The sequence below is a fragment of the Microtus ochrogaster genome, chromosome 10 (genome assembly GCF_000317375.1).
Source record: "Microtus ochrogaster isolate Prairie Vole_2 chromosome 10, MicOch1.0, whole genome shotgun sequence".
NCBI classification, from domain to species: Eukaryota; Metazoa; Chordata; class Mammalia; order Rodentia; family Cricetidae; genus Microtus; species Microtus ochrogaster.
In genome coordinates this window covers 35955645-35977571 of record NC_022016.1, presented here as the reverse complement: position 1 = coordinate 35977571, position 21927 = coordinate 35955645, and the positions used below count along the sequence as shown (strand labels likewise).

Genomic DNA, 21927 nt, shown 5'->3' with positions numbered 1-21927 from the left:
GCATCCTGTTCTGTTTTCTCCGCCTACCTAAGGGTTGGCCTATGAAATGGGCCTAGGCAGTTTCTTTATTAATAAGAAATCATTCCCACATCATATATAATCATAACAAACCATTTTCAAATTTGTCTTTCAAATGGGCCTTAAATTTTAAGTCACTTGAGGACTATACAAGAAATAAAATGCAAGAACTTTTTTTAAAAATTAATTTATTATATGAGGAAACATAAACAATATTTGAGCTAGTGACTCAGAGAAGCACTCCACAAAAGTTCATATCCACAATCTATTGGCTGAGATGTACTGGCACATACGACCATATTAATGTTGTAAGATTGATCTCAAGGAAATGCTGTGTTGTCAAGACAATCGATGGTAATGCTTATTTTCCCATTTACAACATTGAACAGATTACATTCACATTTAATTAATGATTTCAATAAGCCATTTAAGTTGTACTGTACAATCATCTAAAGATGCTTTACATTCTTTATGAAATAGAATATCAAGACAATAAACTTACTTGCCACTAGAAGCAGTTTCTCAGATCCATTGGGTCTTTTTTTCCCTGCCAAGTACTAAGGACTTTGGGTGATTTTTAAAATACTCATTGCATATATTAATTGTGTGTGAGAGAGAGAGGCAGGGGTGGGGGGAGAGAGAGAGACAGAGAACTGTGTGTGAATGCCATGGTATGCCTGTGGAAATCAGACAACTTGTGAAAATTGTTTCTCTCCTTGCACCATGTAGGTCCCAAGGATGGAACTCAGGGTGTTGGCTTTAGTGGCAAGTACCTTTCCCTGCTGAGCCATTTCACACACTCTGAGCACTAAATTTTGTAACCAACTGATGGTAAGAGAGGGCAGTTACAAAGAAGAACAATGACCTATATGTTCACTCAAAACACTGACGTGGATGAAACTACTTACTTCAGTTCAGACAGTAAATAAAAAAACAGAACACAAACAATAGCCTGTTTATTGACTTGAATAATATAATAATTCTTTAAAGGTATTTTGAAAATATTTTAAAAATATTTTTGTATCTATTACTTAATAAAATCTTTCCAACAGGCTAGTGAGGTAAGTTGGACAAGTATATCATCTTAATCTGGTGAGGGAGGAAACTGAGGCATAGAGTAATTAAGTAAACTTGTGACTGTAGTAGGAAAATGCCTATATGCCAAGAGACTGAAATGATATCTAATTTGCTAAAAAAGAAAAATCATTCTTTGTAAAGCTTGAGCTGGGTCTTCAGTGACAGTTTATCACTGTTAGTTTTGTTTGAGGTCATTCAAGATGCTTACCAACTGTCTAAAGTAAAGGGGCTTACAATATATTTTAAAATTCAGAATTAAAAATATTTTAAGTCATGTTTCCAAACCAGGCTAGAAAAATACAAGTGTCCTTACCCTTGTCTAATTCCGAACCTCCTAGAAAGTGACAAGCTGGTGGCCGACTCGAGCCTCGGTCACAAGGCATAACCTAAAATTGGAAAAGGGTAGCAGTGCCTCTCCCACCCGTCACTGCGGATCTTCAGGGAAGGTGCTCTTTCACATTCAAGAGGGAAGCCATGTGGCATCTGGAAACATAATGAAGCGATTTGACAAAAAGCATTTGGAAATGCTTAGGAGCAGTCTTCTACTCTCTTGTCATTTTCAACACCTTAAATTATGAAATAACCAAAACAAGAGTGCTTTACCACCTTAGCTTTGGGTTACCTGTAGTTGTTATATATTTTCAAAGGCAATTTCCCCTGTATTACAGTTTTGTACCTCTGAATATGAAAAGTACAAAGCACAGAGAAATATCTGTTCTATAAAGTATCATTTTGATGATATATGCTAACTTTATCTAGTCCTATTAAAGACAGGAAAAGTGGCACATGGGTCAACAGAGAACAGACAATCTTAAGTTTCATTTTTATATCTTAAAAGTAGTCAAAATGGATGTACTGCCTGTGGATTCTCATAGACTTAAACTATAAATACCACGAGGATTACAAACGAGAAAATATACTTCATGAAAGTAAAATGAATGTTCTACAGTGTAGGACCTTAATGATATATATGCATATAAAATGGTATAAATATTACACTGTGAATGATATGTCAAAGAATATTTACTGTTTTATGAATCCTCTAGTATAGTAAAATTTATTTACCAAATTAATTTTCATGTTTATGAAATTATTCATCAATGTGATAAAAAAGAGTTAAAAGGCAAATTATTACTAGTATGATAGCCAGATAAATGTGGTCAGAAAAGTAAATGTCTGCTCTGTCTCACAGAATCCATAAATGAAGGTATCTTTTAAAAATTCTTAAATTTTGCAACAACTCTCATTTTAAATTGGTGTAAACTTTATAACCATGTCTTTCTAGACATTTCACTGTCCAAATTTTAGTGGTACAAATAACAGCACTGCTTACAGGCATTGTCAGAAGATTAGTGACAATATTCACCCAACTCTTAAAACGGAAACAAATAGCTGCAGATTAAAGAGAAATTACACACAAGAGAAAATGAAGAGCTTATTAAAATTAACTGATACTGATGTCAAGTCAAAATGCATTTCCTGAAGAAGATCTTCGGCTTATCTCACTCCTTCCTATAACTACGGGTGGTAGTGAGGAAAACATTCCTTTCTCTTCAAATCATGAAAACTAAAACATCCTATATACTGGAATTGGGGAAAATACTTCTATGGGGCTTTCTAGAAACAACAGCAAGTGAACTGAGGTAAGTCTTGTTAAAAATTTCCTGGCAGACGAGGAAAGGGACAATAGGAATGAAAACTATTATTTTATTCTTTCTTAAAATATTAATCTTAGCAAATTCTACTAGAAATTTCCCAGAATTATAGGACAAGACTGACTTAGGAGGAGAACTGAGCCTACCTTCTAACCAATGAATATCTTCAGATATTTGGAGAAGTTAACAGTTCTATTTGTATAAACTTCCATCATTTTTGATGTTCTAATAACTGTCCCAGTCCATCCTGATCCCTAATTTCTTCAACTTGTGGAATGAAACTCAGCTTTCCTAAACAACTGTACCAATGGATCATGGGGAATAAAGTCCCCAAATCTAGGCATACCAGAGTGGCTACAGCTGGTTATGCACAAAAAGTCTTAATGAGGTGAACATGGAATACACTGATAAAACAAACTTAAACAGTTCTCCCTGTAAGTTATGATAGGAATGAGGTTGAAAAATCCCTAGTAACCTATTATGACTATCACGGTGACTTTTGTATAAAGCTATATTCAGTATTAGTAAAGGCTACTGAGACAACATTGTAGAAAACAAGCCTTTCTCTTTATTATATCCGATGAATATGACCAGCTCAACTGAAACTTCAGGTATACTGTGTCAATGAAATGGCCAGCAAGGCCTGCAAGAATGTAACAGAGTCAACTGTGAAACAAATTGTGGGGTAGTAGGCTTCCCCAGTGCCTTCCATAGCTACCTCAAATCAAAGAGCTCTATAAAAGGCTCACAAGGAATTGGCAGCTAATTCCCTTCCTTATCCCCTGTGTGGGGCTCATTACTTGTATGAAGAATAGTTATGAACCCAGAACACAATATCCCTTTCTTGTAAGACACTTCAGGTTCCATTAAGCAGAGTACAGATCAACAGCACTCCACATCTCAGTGGTCTCAGGACTTAGTCTACTGGTAGAAGGTGTTACATCTTGACCTTGATCTTCATCTTGATCTTCATCTTGACCTTGATCTTGATCTGTGGATGACTTTATGTCCGTGTCTACACTTACTACTGGTTCAGAGGATTTTCTCCTCACACAGGACCAGCAGACACACCTGAGACATAACCTAAAGCTTTCAGAAACACTGGAAGAGAAGAGCTTTTTGCAAGGGTGAAAAAACTGATAGAACACAAGCATGAACAGAATGCCTGTGCAGTATGCAATGAGTAGCTGCAGAATCAACAGAGGCGCACAAACAAACATGTATATGTCAGTTTTGAAAAAATACCACAGGAGCAGGAGGACAGAATTCTCAATGAATCTCATCATGTAGTAAATTAGCAGTCGGTACCAATTCTGGGATTTGCTGATGAGGTCAGGACTGTCGATCTTGAGCTGTACAGCTGACCAGCAGAACATGTTGATACCAGCGTAGAGTAAAGTGAGGAAACACAGTACAATGGTGGTACCCACTCTACTCAGGGCCTTCTCAATGTTCTCAGGGAACGGGGAGCCACTGCACCAGAAGAGGATCCAGGGATATAAGAAGAAACTGAAGAAGTTGACAAGTATGACTGCCACCACCCAGATCTTCAGGACAGAGGTAAAGAGGACCAGGACAATGACCCGAGTGGCAATCTCAAAGCTTCTCCAAAGGAAGATACAGACATAGGCCAGGGGTTTGACTTTGACCTCGTACTCATCATACTTGATTTTGATGGCTAAGATGTTGCAACGTAAGGCTCCATATACAATGGACAACAGGGACAAGGACATGATGATGCCTGAAGAGAGAAGAGAAAGAGCACAGTCAAACCTCACCTCCACCAGGAATCGTATGGCCAATGTTCTGCTATCTCCCACCCACAGGCCTTGAAATCCTCTGTATTATATATGCAGGCTAACTTCCACCTGTTGATATCTGAGACTGCCTGAGGACTTTTTCCAGACTCACAGAGGACTGCTATAAACATATTCCTGTTAGGCTGAAGCACTAGGGAATTAAAGTGCATGGGTGACCCCCTCAATAACTCAGTTCCAGCTACAGTAAGAGCTAGCTTCCTAACCTGTTAAATAGAGTAAGTGTGAAGAATATATTCTATGCTGTTTCCCAGTGTATGCCCATAAGGTTAACTTCTAGTCACCAACTGTGATTTTTATCTAATCCCTTTCCATCCCTCAGTTTTCCCTCATTACACATTCCCTTCAATGCTTGTTAGACATTCCCTTCAAATGCATGCCTCAGCTCCTTAGAGTTTGCCTCAGAGGCAATTCAGACTGAAACTTATTCCTGATGCCGATCTTGATCAATGAAAATATGAAGAGTCCTTTACAAAATGTGTTGATTTTGTCAGTTGTTCTATTAATTTCCTCTTGCTGTTTAAAAAAAAAAAACTTATTTTATTTATATGCATGCCTGATTGGTGGTTCCAAAAGACGCCAGAAGGAGGCACCAGATCCTTTGGAGTTGGAGTTACAAGTACTCAAAAGCCACATGACGAGGGCAATGAGATCTGAATGCTGATCCTCTGAAGTAGAATGTTTTTAACTGCTGAGTACTACACCTCCAGCCCCTGATATATCTTCTTGATGTCCCTAGCACATCCCAGTAGTACGCACATAAACGGAAGGCACTCATTAATAATTTACTCAAGACGTTTGCTCTACCCTAGACTGTTTTAGATGCTTACTATAGAAATTCAGTTAGAGTGCTGAAAAAGGAACAAATCTTGCTCCTAAGAGTTAACCTGCTTTTAACTGAAAGATTTTATTTCAAGACAGGGTTTCTCTGTGTAGCTTTGGAGTCTGTAGATCAGGCTGGCCTTGCACTCACTGAGATCTGCCTGCCTCTGCTTCCCAAGGGCTGGGACTGAAGGTGTGCGCCACCACCACCCAGCGAACTGAAAGGTGTCTTTACAGATGTCTCAGGTCTAGATGTTTATTTCCTAAAATGGCCTATAGTAAATGGGTAAATCCATTACTTATAAACAGTGGCAGTTTGAGATCACAGGATGTGGCCCATTTAAATGGAGCATCATATAATGTTCCACATTACTATACTATCTGCCTTGAGTTCTATTATCTAATAAATATACAACCACTAAGACTCATGGGTACAGAGTGTGGTCAAAACAGAAATGCAATAACTTATTACAGGATGCTACCACCCGCACCCATTAGCATGAGAAGGAATGAAAGGCTATGTGTAGTATGAAGGAGCGAGCTGCGTCCTGCCACCTGCTAGCTTAACCCCCTAAATAACCACAAAGAAATTGTACTAATTTAATTATTGATTGGCCCATAAGCTCTAGCCTCTTATTGGCCAACTCTCACATCTTGATTTAACCCATTTCTAGTAATCTGTATATCACCACAAGGTCGTGGCTTACCAGGAAAGATTCTAACCTATGTCTGTCTCAGGCAGGAGATTCATGGCATCTCTCTGACTCTGCTTTCTTCCTCCCAGAATTCTGTTCTGTCTTCCCCACCTACCTGAGTTCCACCCTATCAACTAGGACAAGGCAATTTCTTTGAAAACAACAGAAATACAGAAGGGCCTCCTACACCAGCTATGAATTAGGAACCATGAATCTGGCTCTTGGTTTGACTTTTGCCACATCAATCTACACTAGGAAAATGGCAACCTCTCCATCTTCTATTTTCTCATCCATAAAATGGAAATGATGATACCTTTCATGTTGATTCTTTTTTTTTAAAAAAAGCTCTTGACATATTCTTATTTATTTTAGAGCAGCTTTAGGTTCGTAGCACAATTGAACAGAAGGAACAAAGAGTTCCCCAAAACCTTCAACCCACACAGATGCCCAGTCTCAATCATTATCTTTATCATCCTGCAGAATAGTGCATACACCACAACTGATGAACCTATACAGACACATCGTTATCACTGAAAGTGCAGTTTCCATTAGGTTTTACTCTTGTAATCCTATAGATTTGGGTAAATTCATAATACATGCCTCAGACATTGTAGAGTAGTCTCATTGCCCTAAATATCATCAATTCTTTGTACAGTCATCCTTCCATCCTCTGACCTGATCTTTTTACTGCATTCATACTTTCTACATTTTCCAGAAAGTCATATGATTGGAATCACATATTATGTTGGCTTTTCAGATTAAGTTCTTTCACTAGTTATATTTTATCTACTATATAGATATCAAGCTCACTTATTTTTAGTGGAGAATAATATCAGATTAATTTTTTTCACTAGTTATGTTTTCTCTACTATATAGATATCAAGTGAGCTTGAGAGCTCACGTATTTTTAGTGGAGAATAATATTCCATTATCTAGTATGCTAGTTTATTCAACTATCAACTTAAGCATATTTTGGTTATTTCTAAGTCATAGCAATTATAAATAATGTTACTATAAATACCCACATGCAGGCTTTGGTGTGGGTATCAACTTTTCATCTCTTTTAGAAGAAATACAAATGTAGTGACTGCTGGATCACAGTGGTGATCTCATTTTGTGTTTCAACTGAAAATGAAAGAGAATGCATCTGTTTCTCTGTAGCCCCAGCAGCATCTGGGGTTGTCAATGTTCTGAATAGTAGCTAGTATACCTAAAGTGTCCTGGAATATAATATTTTAATTGAAAGAAAACTGAAATTATTAATTCTTTTTTTTTTACGATATCACACTTACAAACCCATCAACAAACCTCAGACCCTTGAGATTCTCCCATACTATCTTCTAACATTTATACCATTTTATACTTTACATTTAGGTTTAATACCTATTTTGAGTTTATAAAGAGTGAAAGTTCTGTGTTTAGTCACATTTTGAAGCTATTCTATGGGGGTATTTTATGGAAAATATGCAGTTATTCTAGGAGCAATTATTGAAAATATTATTTTCCTATTGTATAGTCAGTCTTTGCTCTTTTGTTGAAGATCAAATAATGTAGAGTCTAAGGGGATCTATTTCTGGATAATATATTCAGTTCAACTGATCTATTATGCTACTCTTTTGCCATTACTATATCACCTTAAGTACAATACCCATACCTGCCTCTTAGAATGCATATCATTTATTTCCACATATGTACTAAAATTACCTCTATCTAAATGATACGTAAAGGAAGGTAGTGAGATTTCTTAGTAGGTAAGGATGTATACTGCTAAACCTGACAACCTGAGTTTGACTCCTGGGACCCTTACAGTTGAAAAAAAACCCAACTTTGTCCAAGTTGTCCTCTGACCTACATATACATATCACAGCATGAATGTGAGTATACACATACACATAAAAAATTAATTGAAATGATACATGACAAGAAAGTTCTTCCTAAATTCTGAGTTCATTTATATATGTATGTATATCTATCTTTCTCTCTCTCTATATATATATCTATATATATTAGATGGACCTAAAGACTCATATGCCTTAGTTTTTAATTTCCCAAAAAGAAGCTCAATTTTACTGAAAGTATCAATTTTATTCAGTTTTTGAGACTTGTTTTAGTTACTATCATTCACTGGAAAGACTGGCATCTACTAATAACATGTAAAAACTACAAACTTTTCATAATCATAACAGACTAGGAATTAATTGGACTGAGTTATTTATCTTGACAGGCTAGTACAGTTAACATTGTAATGTCAAATATTCATTAAGAAATTTCCATATGTATGGTTATAGATTCCCACATCTTAAGGATCTAGTATTGAAGCCTTTTCTTTTACTACTTACATTTTCCACTATAAAATACTATATATGCAAAAAGCTAATCATCATAGTTAGAATGTAAATTACACAATTCTACATATAGTTATTTATGTTAAATTTATGATATTTTATCTGAAATATGCATTGTAATAAACAAGATAAGAATTCTAATAATTTCCTGAATCTACTATGTTATTTCTCTGTTATGTAATTGCTGTCTGAAGACTCCAACTTTTGTTTGTTTGTTTTGTTTGTTTTTTATTGATTTTTACTAAGCTCTACATTTTCCTCTGCTCCCCTCCCTGCCTCTCTCCTCCCCTCAACCCTCCCCCAAGGTCCCCCATGCTCCCAATTTACTCAGAAGGTCTTGTCTTTTTCTACTTTCTACTTCCCATGTAGATTAGATCTATGTAAGTCTGTCTTACTGTCCTCATTGTTGTCTAAGTTCTCTGGGATTGTGGTTTGTAGGCTGGTTTTCTTTGCTTTATTTTTAAAAACCACCTATGTGTGAGTACATGTGATAATTGTCTTTCTGTATCTGGGTTACCTCACTCAAAATAATGTTTTGTAGCTCCATCCATTTTCCTGCAAAATTCAAGATGTCGTTACTTTTTCTGCGGTGTAGTACTCTATTGTGTAAATGTACCACATTTTCCTTATCCATTCTTCGGTCGAGGGGCATTTAGGTTGCTTCCAGGTTCTGGATATGATAAACAAAGCTGCTATGAACATAGCTGAGAACGTGAAGACACCAAATTTTCAGTCAAACCACTGAACTCATGAAATGCTTAGGTCAAACAGACTTTAATAAAATCAATGGGCTTGGCATGTTGGTGTATAACAGTAATCCTAGGAGGGCTTGGGCAGAAGGACTGTAAATCCAAGGCCATCCATCATCAGGTACCTAACTAGACCCTGTCTCAAAATAATAGCGGCCCACGTTATAGGGGTGGGTCAAGAATGGAGAAAGCCTAAAGGGATATGGAGTGTAAAGGTAAGGGAAACTGGAAATAGTTGACACACACAGTAAAATGCTAGAAATTCAAGTTTCAAGCAGATTCTGAGATTCAGTGAATCTCACAATTGTTTCTTTCAGTTCAGTAAACAAAGTGTGTCTTATCTAGATCTTTGGTTCTTGCCTTACTACACTCCATGACTATTTTTTTCTTTTCAAAATCTTTATTGTATCAAGTTTTGCTGTTCTCCAAATTTTCAACTGCTCTCTAAATGCTGGCTCTTTTATCTGAGTATTATTAATTTACTTGAGTCAGCTGCATCTAAAAATTATTTTTCATTTTCAAAACTGTACAAAATTGTTTTGGGAGATTTATGTAATAATAAGGGATGACAGGGAATAATGGAGGGGAAAGGAAAATAAAAAAGGAATGGGAACAGAGACAGGCAGATGAAAGAAGAAAGGATACCCCCTTACCCTGTATTTTCTTTTGTCTGCTACTATATATACTCCTGGACACTTTTCAGGAAATCCCCTTGAGTTGTTGTTTCTAATCAAAATACTCACTTCCTAACCCTCCACTCTTCTTATGCCTGATGCCTGTCATATTTCTCTTGCTAGAAATCCCATAGATACCTCAAAAAGCAAAATACCACCCCCAAAACACAGAGCAACACTTTCAATTCCCAAACAATCACTTACATATCATCACCACATATCACCCTATTCGTATATATATATATATATATATATATATATATATATATATATATATATGTAGCTAGAACTCTTCTACCTTCTTCTCTCATTCTATGCAAATAGATCTCTGTTCTTGCTAATCCAACAGCTTTAACATAGAGAGTTTGTTAGAAGCGTCCCAGCTCATGTCACTGAATTATAATCTGTTTCACAGCATTTGCTAAGTGATTTGTAGGAACATTCAAGTTTAAGATACCTGGCTCTTAGAATTTTCTTCTCGTTTTCTCATTCTGTCATGTGTGACCATCATAAGGCTCTTACCATGTGTTCCTATATTTTGATACCACTAGCCACCTACCTCTTCTATTTGCCTAAGTATCCTTATTTATCCTTTTGGGAAAGGGCAGTGTCTCATGTAGTCCCAGCTGGCTCTGAATGTGTTATATAGTCAAGGGTGACAACAAATTTCCGATTCTTCCGTCTCTACTTCCTGAAAGCTGCTGGCATTGCAGGAGTATGATACCACGAATAGTTTTCCTCATTTATTCTTCAAGGTTCAGTTGCTATCATCTCTCAATGATGCCTTTTTCAGACATCATTCAACTACAAATGTTCAGTTGTGCTAAATGCTTCTAAGGTTTTCCCAAGCTCAAATAACTGCTTATGTATCGAGCTTTCACAGCCACCTTTATCTCATTACCTGACTCTTGTAGGTTACTTTCTTTCCTATTAGAATGCAATCTTCTCAAGGTAGCTACTCTTTCATAGAGACTTTACTACCAACACCCAGAACAGTGGCTGGCAGAAAAAGGCAACCAATATATGTAAGCATAACACAAGAATGACTAATTGCATGTAGTACAAATCATCTCCTCTCACTACTGATGGGAACCTTCAGTTTCAACACTCCTCCAAAAAATAGTTGGAGCAAACAATAAGAACTCCCAAACACCTTTACCATGTGGCAATTTATCGGATTATAGATTTCTTATGTGAATCTGTCTGCCTTCATGTATTTTTCCTAAGTTAAAAAGTTGTACCTTTTCCCAACATTTCCAGAGAATTAGAATCCATATTGGAAATGATATCTGAAGTTTAAGCCAGCAATCTAGAGATGCTATTTGAAGTAAATGAAAGGCCTGCTTAATAGGAATATTAGGAACAAGGTAGTCTTCTCTGACCTCATGAGTAATTAAAGAAGTTAATTTAAGTAAGTGTTATTTCTGGATATGGGACCCAACCAATGGCTAAAAAAGTCTGAATTATCTTGGTAGTGTTATAGTTTCCTGGCCAGTCAACTGATCACTGTTCTTGCTGAATTCCACCACTTTCACTTTAGGGTTAGCTTTAAATACTTGTTCTAGAATCCAGTGTTATTATAATTTAATTCTCAGCCTGACCCTGAAAGTTCCGAGCAAACTGAAGAAGTAATGGCTGAAAGTAAGAGGGATCATCATCGGCCTGTCCATAATGCTTTGGTTGGTTTTTGGGAACCTATTGCTCATATTGGTTGCCTTGCCCGGCCTTACTGCAAGGGGAGGAGCTTAGTCCTACCTCAACTTGATATGCCATGCTTTGTTGATACCCATGGAGGCCTGCCCCTTTCTGAACAGAAACAGAGGAAGAGTGGACTGGGAAAGGCAGGTAGAGGGGAGGGGAGAGGAGGTGGGAAGAGAGGGGAAACTGCAGTTAGGATGTAAAATAAATGAATTTAATTAATAAAAAGAGGGATCATCATCACCATAAGCTTATACAAACCTTTGTCAACATATTGCAAATAATTCTTTGAGTTCTTTAGTCCTCTCATCATGAACCATCCCTCTACCAGTTTTAAGCAACAACCAATCTACTTTCTGTCTTTATGGATTTCCTTAATTTTTAATTTCTTATTAGTGAAATAATATAATGAAAGCATTTTTTTTCACCTATTAGTTTTAAGGTTCACACATGTTACAGCATGTATCAATATGTCATTCCTTTTTATTGCCAAGTAACATGTGAGTTGTTTCCAGTTCTGTGCTGCTGAGAATAATAACGTACAAATCGTTGTGCACACATATTTTTTCCCTTTGACTGGATAGGAATTATTGGATGGTATAGTAGTTTTATATGTAGAACTGAGAGCCTGATTTCCAAAGCAGTTACAGCATTTTACATCACAACAAGCAGAGTATAAAGAATAAAATTTATTTATATTCTCACTAACATCATTTATTATCTAACTTTTCATTTTAACCATTCTAAATAAAGTGAAGACTTTTCTTGAAATTTTAATTTCCATTTTCCAAATGATTTAAAGTTATTTTTATGTGCTAAGTGGCAAATGTAAATCTTCTTTGATTGCTATTGTTTCGGAACTATGGATCAAATTCATAAATTTTATCTTGTCATAAAGGTATTCCCCTAAACTCACTAGTTAAATCTGTACAAACAGATATACTATATAATAAAACATAATATTTATACATACCTGTCAACAGGCACTTAAAATGAAAGGGGGAAAAAGGCAAAACCAGAAAGGATTTCCATGATGACAAAAAAGATCAATTTTTTATTCCAATATTCCTACGTAAACAACTGACAACTGATCAACTATGCATTCAAAGACATCAAAAACTGACCAAAGCAAGGAAAATTTCTGGGGTTTAAGCTATGAGAAAGAAGAAAGGTCCCTAGGAAAACTTCTGAAGCAGTTTTTTTTCCTACAAAATATTTACTCAAATAAAAATTGATACTAAGAGATTAAAAACTGGAATGAAACTTTCAGCAGTCGCTCAAACCTGTTCGATTTGTGAGTAAATATTGACATTTAGCCTCAAAATGGCCTTGGTATATATTACAAGGTTTCAGGCGGCAACACTAAGACACTGGGTTTAAATGTGACTGAAATACAGATTCCAGTTGACTGAAGTTATGATCCACCCACATTGATTTGCTAGTTCAAGGCCTCAACATGAAGTAAATGAACTTATCTAGAGTCTCAAACCATCTCAACTCCTGTATACACATATCTAGAGTAAATTAAACCTAAAATGGCACATAAACAACAGAGTCAAAAATTTCTTACATACAAGTATCAATGGATTATAAAAACAAGCCTAGAAGAAATGCAGCTTTAGAATTATTTAACAAAGCATAAAAACTATAATTAATATGCTTGTGAAGTTATATGGTAAGATATTTTAGCATACCATTTTAGAAACTTAAATTAAAATTTGAGAACTAGAGAATACAATTAAATTAAGGGCTCACAGGCTGGCAAAATGACTTGCTACCAAGGCTGACAATGAATTCAATCCCTGGAACCCACGTGGTAGGAGGAGAAAGGATTCATATAAATTGTCTTCTAACTTCCATACATGCCACTACAGCACACACATACACACTACATAAATAATAAATGCAATATCACCATAGAACCTTCATCTGGCGATGGATGGAGATAGACAGAGACCCACATTGGAGCACTGGACTGAGCTCCCAAGGTCCCAATGAGGAGCAGAAGGAGGGAGAAGATGAGCAAGGAAGTCAGGACCACGAGGGGTACACCCACCCACTGAGATGGAGGGGCTGATGTAATGGGAGCTCACCAAGGCCAGCTGGACTGGGACTGATAGAGCATGTGATCAAACTGGACTCTCTGAATGTGGCTGACAAGGAGGGCTGGATGAGAAGCCAAGGACAATGGCACTGGGTTTTGATTCTACTGCATGTACTGGCTTTATGGGAGCCTAGTCTGCTTGGATGCTCACCTTCCTAGACCTGGAAGGAGGGGGGAGGACCTTGGACTTCCCACAGGGCAGGGAACCCTGACTGCTCTTTGGACTGAAGAGGGAGAGGAAGGGAGAATGGGGGGAGGGGGAGAGAAATGGGAGGAGGTGGAAATTTTTAATAATAATAATAAATAAAATAAAATAAAATAAAATAAAAAAAATAATAATAAAAATACTTTGCTTAACTGCTGACTGAGAGGAACCTAGCAAACACGATATACCATGAAAGACCTGATTAACTGTGCCCCCATACAGCACGAAGTAGTTTGGAGAGAAAAAAACTACACCCATATTCCCAAGTATTTATTATAAATGTTCTTTACATTTAAAGTGGGAGATGATATAGATATAATTAATTTGCATTGGTATGAGTCTTGGTTTGTTGATATAAATTTAAGTTCAATCTTGTTATATGTATATTTCTGATCTTGATTAAGGTATTGTGATTGTGTAGTTCATTAAAAATGTAATGTTTAATAAAAATATAGGTTGTTAATGAATAATCATCAATATTAGTCAAGATTGTAGTCATGTTAGTTAGATGTTCTAGATATATAGAGATATATTTCAGTTAAATAGGCATTCTTCATATCTTTCAAAGACTGCAGAATATGGCATTTTAAATGTTTTAATCACTTAGGGCTTTTCATGACAATGAGACACTTCTCCTCCTGGCAGCACCAGCTACTTCAAGAGGAGGATGGGCATTGAAGAGGCTCCATTTGGGCAAGAAACTGCTCTTGCCTGGACTGCTTAGCTGAACACAAAGAACCTGCAGAGAGAGGACTGCTGAACTTGCCTAAAGGTGCGATGATCCTTCAGGGTTCCTGGTTCATGAAAGAGTCTGTGAGACATTCCACAGGATACAAAAGAAAGTGACTGAACTGTCTTTAAAATTTCCTGCTTCATGGAAAAGTCTGCTGGATACTATGGGCCTGAAGGCTGAAGATGGATGCCCCAATGGTACAGAAGAACTTTGGGTGACTGTCCAGGCAGCGAGATGTCTCTGTCATTTCTAGAGTTTTGGAAGTTGATTATAATGCACTTCCTGTTTACTTAGGTAATATTATATCCTTCTGGAGTCTTTGATGGAGTTGAAGATTAAGTAGATAGTTATAGTTTTCCTTAGTTATGTTAAAAGATAAAATAGATAAAAATATTGTAACTGTAATTCTTGCTTGATAACTATTTTGTTATATGTAATTTTACTATGTTAAAGTTAAAGCCTTCCTTTTTGTTTAAACAGAAAAAGGGGAAATGTTGTAGGAGGATCTTCTTTGTATGTGCTGCTTTCAATAGTTGAATAAAGAAAACTGCCTTGGCCTTTTGATAGGGTAAAACTTAGATAGGCGGGAAAAAGAGAACTGTATGCTGGGAGGAAGAAGGCAGTGTGGCAGATACCATGACTCTCCTCTCCAAGAGGAAACCTGGTTAGACTCATGCTGGTAAGCCATAATCGAGTGGCAATACACATTAATGGAAATGGGTTAAACGAATATGTAAGAGTTAGCCAATAAGAGTTTAGAACTAATGGGCCAGGCAGTGTTTAAATGAATACAATTTGTGTGTTTTTATTTCAAGGTATAAGCTAGCCAGGCAGCTGGGAGCTGGGTGAGATGCAGCCTGTTCCTCTATACAACAAGAAGAGAACACCGGATCTCCCTGAACTGGAGTTACATGTGGTTGCGAATTGTTATGTGGGTACTGGGACCCAAATTTGGGTCTTCTGGAAAAGCATCACTAAGATGTCTCTACAGCTACAAAATTCAAATTTAAAAGGGTACAAAAGACTAAAGGCACTTCACACACACAAAGCCATCACAATGGCAACTGAAAATGTGAAAATGAAATCAAAATCATTAGTCATTTGGAAATGAAAATTCAAACTGTCAGGTACAATCACTAAATTACTCTAAGAAAAATAAAATCATGACATTTGCAGAAAAAGGGATGAGACCTGTCATCATTACGTTAAGCAAAGAAAAACAAACACTACATGGTAACTCTCATATATGTATGTAACAATAAATGTTTATTAAATTGAAATTTTAAAGACAAAAATGAATATCATTTCACTGCCATTGTGAAGTTGCTGCAGAGGTATTTCTAAGGCTTCTACTCTGGCAGATGTCAAAAACATAAGCACAGTAGCAAGGTCTACTTACATCCTGCAGTTTAGCTTGTTTTACAGCTATAACCAGTACAAATAGAAATTCTCAGCTTTCAAAATCTTCAAATCTTAGTGACAAAGACATTACTTTTACCATTTTCTTGATCTTGAACATAAGCTACTGTTAGCAGATTCTTACTCAGAATTGATGACTTTTCCTGAAATACAAACTTATATTTTATTGAGTTGTCAGACTGCCAGAACAAATATTTTGACCCATAAGTTTACAACCCATATAATGTCAACATAGCTGTATACTCTACACTCCCTGGAAATCTTAGATCATTTTACTCTTTTCCTCCCCAGAAATAATTCAAAAAGACCATAAGACTGTCTCCTTTTGTGCTCTAAAGTACTGTGATTTTTTTCATGCCAAAGGCTTATTGTGAGAATTTTACAAGTGCTAGTCACTTAATTCTAGCAATGCTATAGTATCAATATAAAGTAGATAGTGTTATTATTCTCATATACTGATGGTCAATAATCTCCCTGGTACTGCTCAGCCCAGTGAACAGTACTGGTATTGAAACTTGAGCATTCTTGTTCTAGAAGCTTGATCTCAATCAGTTGGATTTCCTACCTAAATAAACCTAAGCAGGTCTATTTCTCAGCTTCTCCTTTTTAATCTCTATCATCTATGAGAGACATGAAAGAGTGTGTTATCCTTATAACTACTCAGCACTGGGACTAGAGAATCTTCCCTGACTCTTTTGTCAAGTTAATCACACTTCCTTGTTTCCACTGAGCCCACATTCCCACCTGCTTTCTACTAGATGAGTATTTTGAAATGATGCTGCCTATGCCCAGAAAATGGATATGCCTTATGTCACTAAACTGGTTTCTAGGAATCACCTCCCAAGACATAAGCAATGCCCAGAAAGAGGTAGGGCAGGAACACACTCCTTTATCTGCCCTTCCAACTTGTCACCCTCCTTCCTTATCATCCTGTCTCAGGCAGACAGAAGCATCAGTGAGTTGAGCTGGACAAGAAAACTCTGACTTTTATAGTTAGATGAAGGAAGGAAGTCCCTGTACTTGTGTGCGGGGCCCTCTAATAGGCTCTCTTACAGCCATCCAGAATGCAATGCAGAGGTTCTCCATTCAGCTGCATATCCAAAGCTAGGCCAAGGTACGGCAAACCCTCAGAAATGCAGTGTCCTGTGTACAGTGAACTTTGTAAACAACCATCTATGACTACTGGACCCCTGTGGTTAAAACAAGCTATTTTCTCTCTTTCCTAACAAGACAGACATATTCTCTTTTTAAAGACAGACATATTCTAACCTCTATTAATCAACCCATATTTTTCAGTAAACCCCCATCTCTTTATCTTTCTTTGTTTTAAAATGCATTATTCTGTGCTTACTATGGTTAAAAAAAATTCTAGTAACTGAAACTTTCAGTAACAGCCTAAAATGTGCTCTTATTTCATCATTCTACCAATACCCTATTTTTAGATAAAAAGACACATTAAATTGATACACCTGATAGACTAAAAGTGGACAAAGGCAAAAATCTTGTATTATTCACTGATGTCTGGCATATGGTGTATTAGAAATCTTTGTATGGCTATAATAAAGTACCTGAAATAATGAACTTCAAAAGATAAAAGGTATCTTTTGAAGCCTATGACAATGTAGTACATCACAGCTGGGAATGTATGGTGAAAGGGACAACTTTCCTCATGGCAGTCAGAAAGCACAGAAAAGGGATCAAGGATCCAATATTTCATTCAAGGGCATGCTCCCATGATGTAAACTGGGTGTACTGGAATGTAACTTCCCCAATAGTGCCACAGGTTAGCAACCAAGCCTTAAACACAATGTCCAAACTAGTTGTGGGTATTCTATAATTATTTATTGAATAAATTAGTAACAAAGATTTATTATTAAACCAATAAACACTATAGGTGAAGCAGTATTAATATTCTTCATTTACTAGTACATTATCAATGTATGAATGTATACACACAAATATTTCCTTTAATCAACACTGATATTTGGATTCTGGTCTACATGTAAACCATGATACAAAAATGTTCATAGAAACTGATAATAACTCCAAGCCCTGAAGTGAAACCCAAAGGAAACTAATTCTCAGAGATCCTAAAGGCATGAGCCTATTGTCCCAATTTTCTGTAACATAATGAACATCAGATGATGTATCTTTGTACTAACCTTGGTGTAAGATGTGTTGAATTTATGTTCCTTATTATTCCTCCCAGAGAAGATTCGATTCCTTTCTGCTTGTTGAGCCTAAATCATCATTAGGCCTCTTGAAGTACAATTAGAAATGTCAGAAATAGTTTTCAACATGTAGAAAGCAGTAAAAGCTACTTATATATGCAAATATATAGACTGAATCTTTAAACCTTCTTTCTTAGTTTCCTATATAATGATTAACTGAAGAATCAGCCTTAATGAGGAAAGGTCACTAACATTAGTGACTATTGTCCATACTAAAACATCTACATGAGGGCTGCCCTGGATTCCATTCTCAACATTGCAAAAATATATGGCTATGTGAGTCAGTTCAACTCTTTATGTGTTCACCTTGTTTATTTATGAATACCCAGCCATTAATCAACTCTTCATTTTCTCACTTAGTACACAGAGTACAGAAACAGAAAAGACTGAGATGTGAAAAAATGTAAATCCAATTCACCTTCAAAAAAACATATATGTGTATACACACACACACACACATTATCAACAAAGTACTATTAGACATGTGCTCTAGGCATTAAAAAGATGCTTGGAGTAACATAGGAGAGGTTTGTTAGTATGTATAGATTTTTCTCAAACTAAAGTTCATGAGGACAGTGATCCTAATATAATGTATCATAAAAGTTATTTCCTTGAAAACACAAATAAAATTGATAAACATCTATCTAGATTGATCAGTAAAGGGAAAACCATGAATGACCAACCTAAGAAAGGGATGATATCAATATAGCTATAAAGATCTTACATGTCTAAGAGGATTTTATTAGTGATTTTTTTATTGCTGTAATACAATTCCAGGAGAAAGGCAACTTATAGAAGAAAGAGGGTTTTTGGCTCACTGTTCCAGAGGGATAAAAGGCCATTAGGGAAGAAGGATTGTAGGAGCCAAAAGGGTCGAGGACTGCAGAAGAACCCAGCCCACTGAATCAGCTAATCAGGGCTCACAGGGGCTCACAGGGGCTCACAGGGGCTCACAGGGGCTCACAGGGGCTCACAGGGGTTCACAGGGGCTCACAGGGGCTCACAGGGGCTCACAGAGACTGGAGTGGCAACCAGAGTCTGCATGGGTCTGCACTAGGCCCTCTGTATACATGCTGTGGTTGTTTAGCTTCAGGTTTTTGTTGAACTCCTAACAGGTTTCTCTGACTCTTTCACCTGCTCTTGGGACCTTATGCAGCCTTGATGTGAGCGTTTGTGTCTAGTGTTATTTGATCTTGTTATGCCATGTTCAGTTGATATCACTGGGAGGCCTGCACTTTTCTGAAGGGAAATGGAAAAGCAGTGGGTCTGGGAGAGAGGGAAAATGTGGAGGGGGACTGCAAGAAGGGGAGGGAGTGGAAGCTGTGGTCAGGATGTATTGTATGGGAGAAGAATAAGAAAGCGGGAAGCCCATCATGGCAGATAAACATGCCAGCAGCAGGCATGAGTGACCAGAGCAGGAAGCTGAGTAATCACATCTTCAAATGAAGCACAAAGCAGAAAGAGCATACAGGAAGTAGGATGATGCTATATAATCTCAAAACCTGCCCCCGTGATATACTTTCTCCAGCAAGGCTGTACTACCTAAACATCCCCAAATAGTACTACCAACCGAGAACCAACATGTAAATGTCAGAATCTCTCTCCCTTAATTTCCCTAACATCCTGCAAAAATTATGCTGATATTTGTACTTTGCAGATTACGAGACTAATGGTCTATAACACAACTACTTGGTATAAAAGTAGGCTATCTCAGACTAAGCTATTGATCTTAGATCCAAAGGATTTTAGCAAAGTCACAGCTGAGATTCTGAAGAAGAGGCTGCTTCACATGCAAGCATACATCCTGAATTTATCATCACCATTGCACCAAATCATGAGGAAATTTTTATGCAAGAATGTGAACCCTGTACTCTCTATGTCTAGGTCGCTACAACGCCCAAGTATCCAATGCAAAGTCCCATGCATCCTGGCAACCTAACTTTCTCAATAACCTCCTATATATTTTAACAGAAATTCAATTCTGAGACTCTTCAGGCCAGAAAAAAAGAAAAAAGAACACAGGGTTCTTTTGAAACAGAAAAATAAGGTAAATGGGAAGAGAACAAACAGTGAAAGTATTGAAGTCATTTTCATAATCAATTATGTACCTTAAATTTTGCAATTGTTTTTTCTTAACTATCAACTTGCAGACTAGAATTATGTGGGAGATGGGCATCTGCCCATGTTTAGGGTGGAGATTATCTTGATTATATATCAGTTGAGGTGGGAAGATTCATATACTGTGAGTGGCACCATTCCCTGGCTAGGATACAGGACTATATGGAGAAAGGAAGCAGAATTGTAGCATGTAAGCATTCACTGATTGCTCTGTTTCTTGACTCGATATAGTGTGCCGGTTGCTTCAAGTTGCTGCTGCCTTGAGTTCTCTAGTGTGAAGTATTACACATTTGAACTGTAAGTCAAAATAAACCCTTTGTCCCTTAAGTTGCTTTTGTCAGTGTTTTACAAAACCAAGACAATTTTCTAAACTTTAAAGGAAATAGATGAGAAAAAAATCATTAATACTTTTGCTTTAAAAGAACCTGATGTCAAGGAAGTCACACAAATCAAGGAAAAATGATAATGTTATAGTCATAGAGCAGAACAGAAGTCATTAAACTGTGTCCTATCTCAATATGACTCAAGAACTAAAATATGATAAGGGTCAAAGACTTATAGAATCAGCATATATAGTATTTAGGCATATGGTGTCTCTACAGTGCATTCATAAATCCATGAGAGTGATAAATACTGAAATCATGACAAGGAAGGCTCACAAGGTACTCCCCCTCTCAGAAATTTATTTATAAAAAGAAAAAAGAAACATATATCTAAAGCAAACATGTCATGTAAAGATTTGATTAATCAAAGAGGTAGGTAGTTATTATTTTATTTTTTGAACATATTTAATAATGTATTACCAATATTTTGAATTAAAGTCCAAAAAGTACCTGTAATTAGTAAGTGAATGGACATTATAAACATTAATGTATCATTATCAACAAGGCCTCCAGTAAGCAAAACAAACAGAAAACTGGGCATTGTGGTTGACTGTAATCTGGAATTCTAGAAAGCAGTGGCAGGAGGATTGTTGGGAGTTCTGGGCCAACCTGGGCTATAAAGTGAGGCCCTATCTCCAACATATTCCAAAAAGAAATTAAAATAAAAGAACAAAAATAAACAAATAGATCACCTCGTCATAGTAACTTTATGGATGAGAAACTGGAAAGATGCTAATGTCAGGACAGTTACATAGGTTCACAACTAGTTAATGGTTTCAGGCTGAGGTGTCTCAAGAAGTTGCAGGGCTTTTGGCATTGGTTCTTCATAATATCAAAGTTATCAACTTTTGGATAAAGACAGACTGATAGCTGGGACAAAACTTAGAAGTGATCAAAAAAAAAAAAACCCTTAAAAGACCTAAGAATGCCATGATTCAGACTTTTGCATGAATCCAAGAAAAGGAAATATAATAAGAAAAATATCGAATCTTTTCTTTAAATATTTAAAATTATACTATAAATGAGTACAGATATTTTGGAAAGCAGTGAGGAAGTCACTCAAAAAGTGGAAACAAAACTACTATATGATCCAGCAATCCCAGTTATATACCCAAAGGAAGTAAGGTCAGTGTGCTAAGTGACATCTACATCTGCTCACCTCTGCTTAAGTCAACAGTATTCAC

At 36.7% G+C, this 21927-nt stretch overlaps 1 protein-coding gene across 1 annotated transcript in view; it reads right to left on the bottom strand.

The window, feature by feature from the left end:
• Nucleotides 1-141: 141 nt before the first annotated feature.
• The window catches only part of Xk (X-linked Kx blood group), a 51137-nt gene continuing 29351 nt past the window's right edge, over nt 142-21927 (bottom strand). The window contains exon 3 of the mRNA XM_005352834.3: nt 142-4491. Coding sequence (XP_005352891.1) covers nt 3617-4491 — 875 coding nt within the window. The 3' untranslated portion in view covers nt 142-3616. The remainder of the gene's footprint in view (nt 4492-21927) is intronic.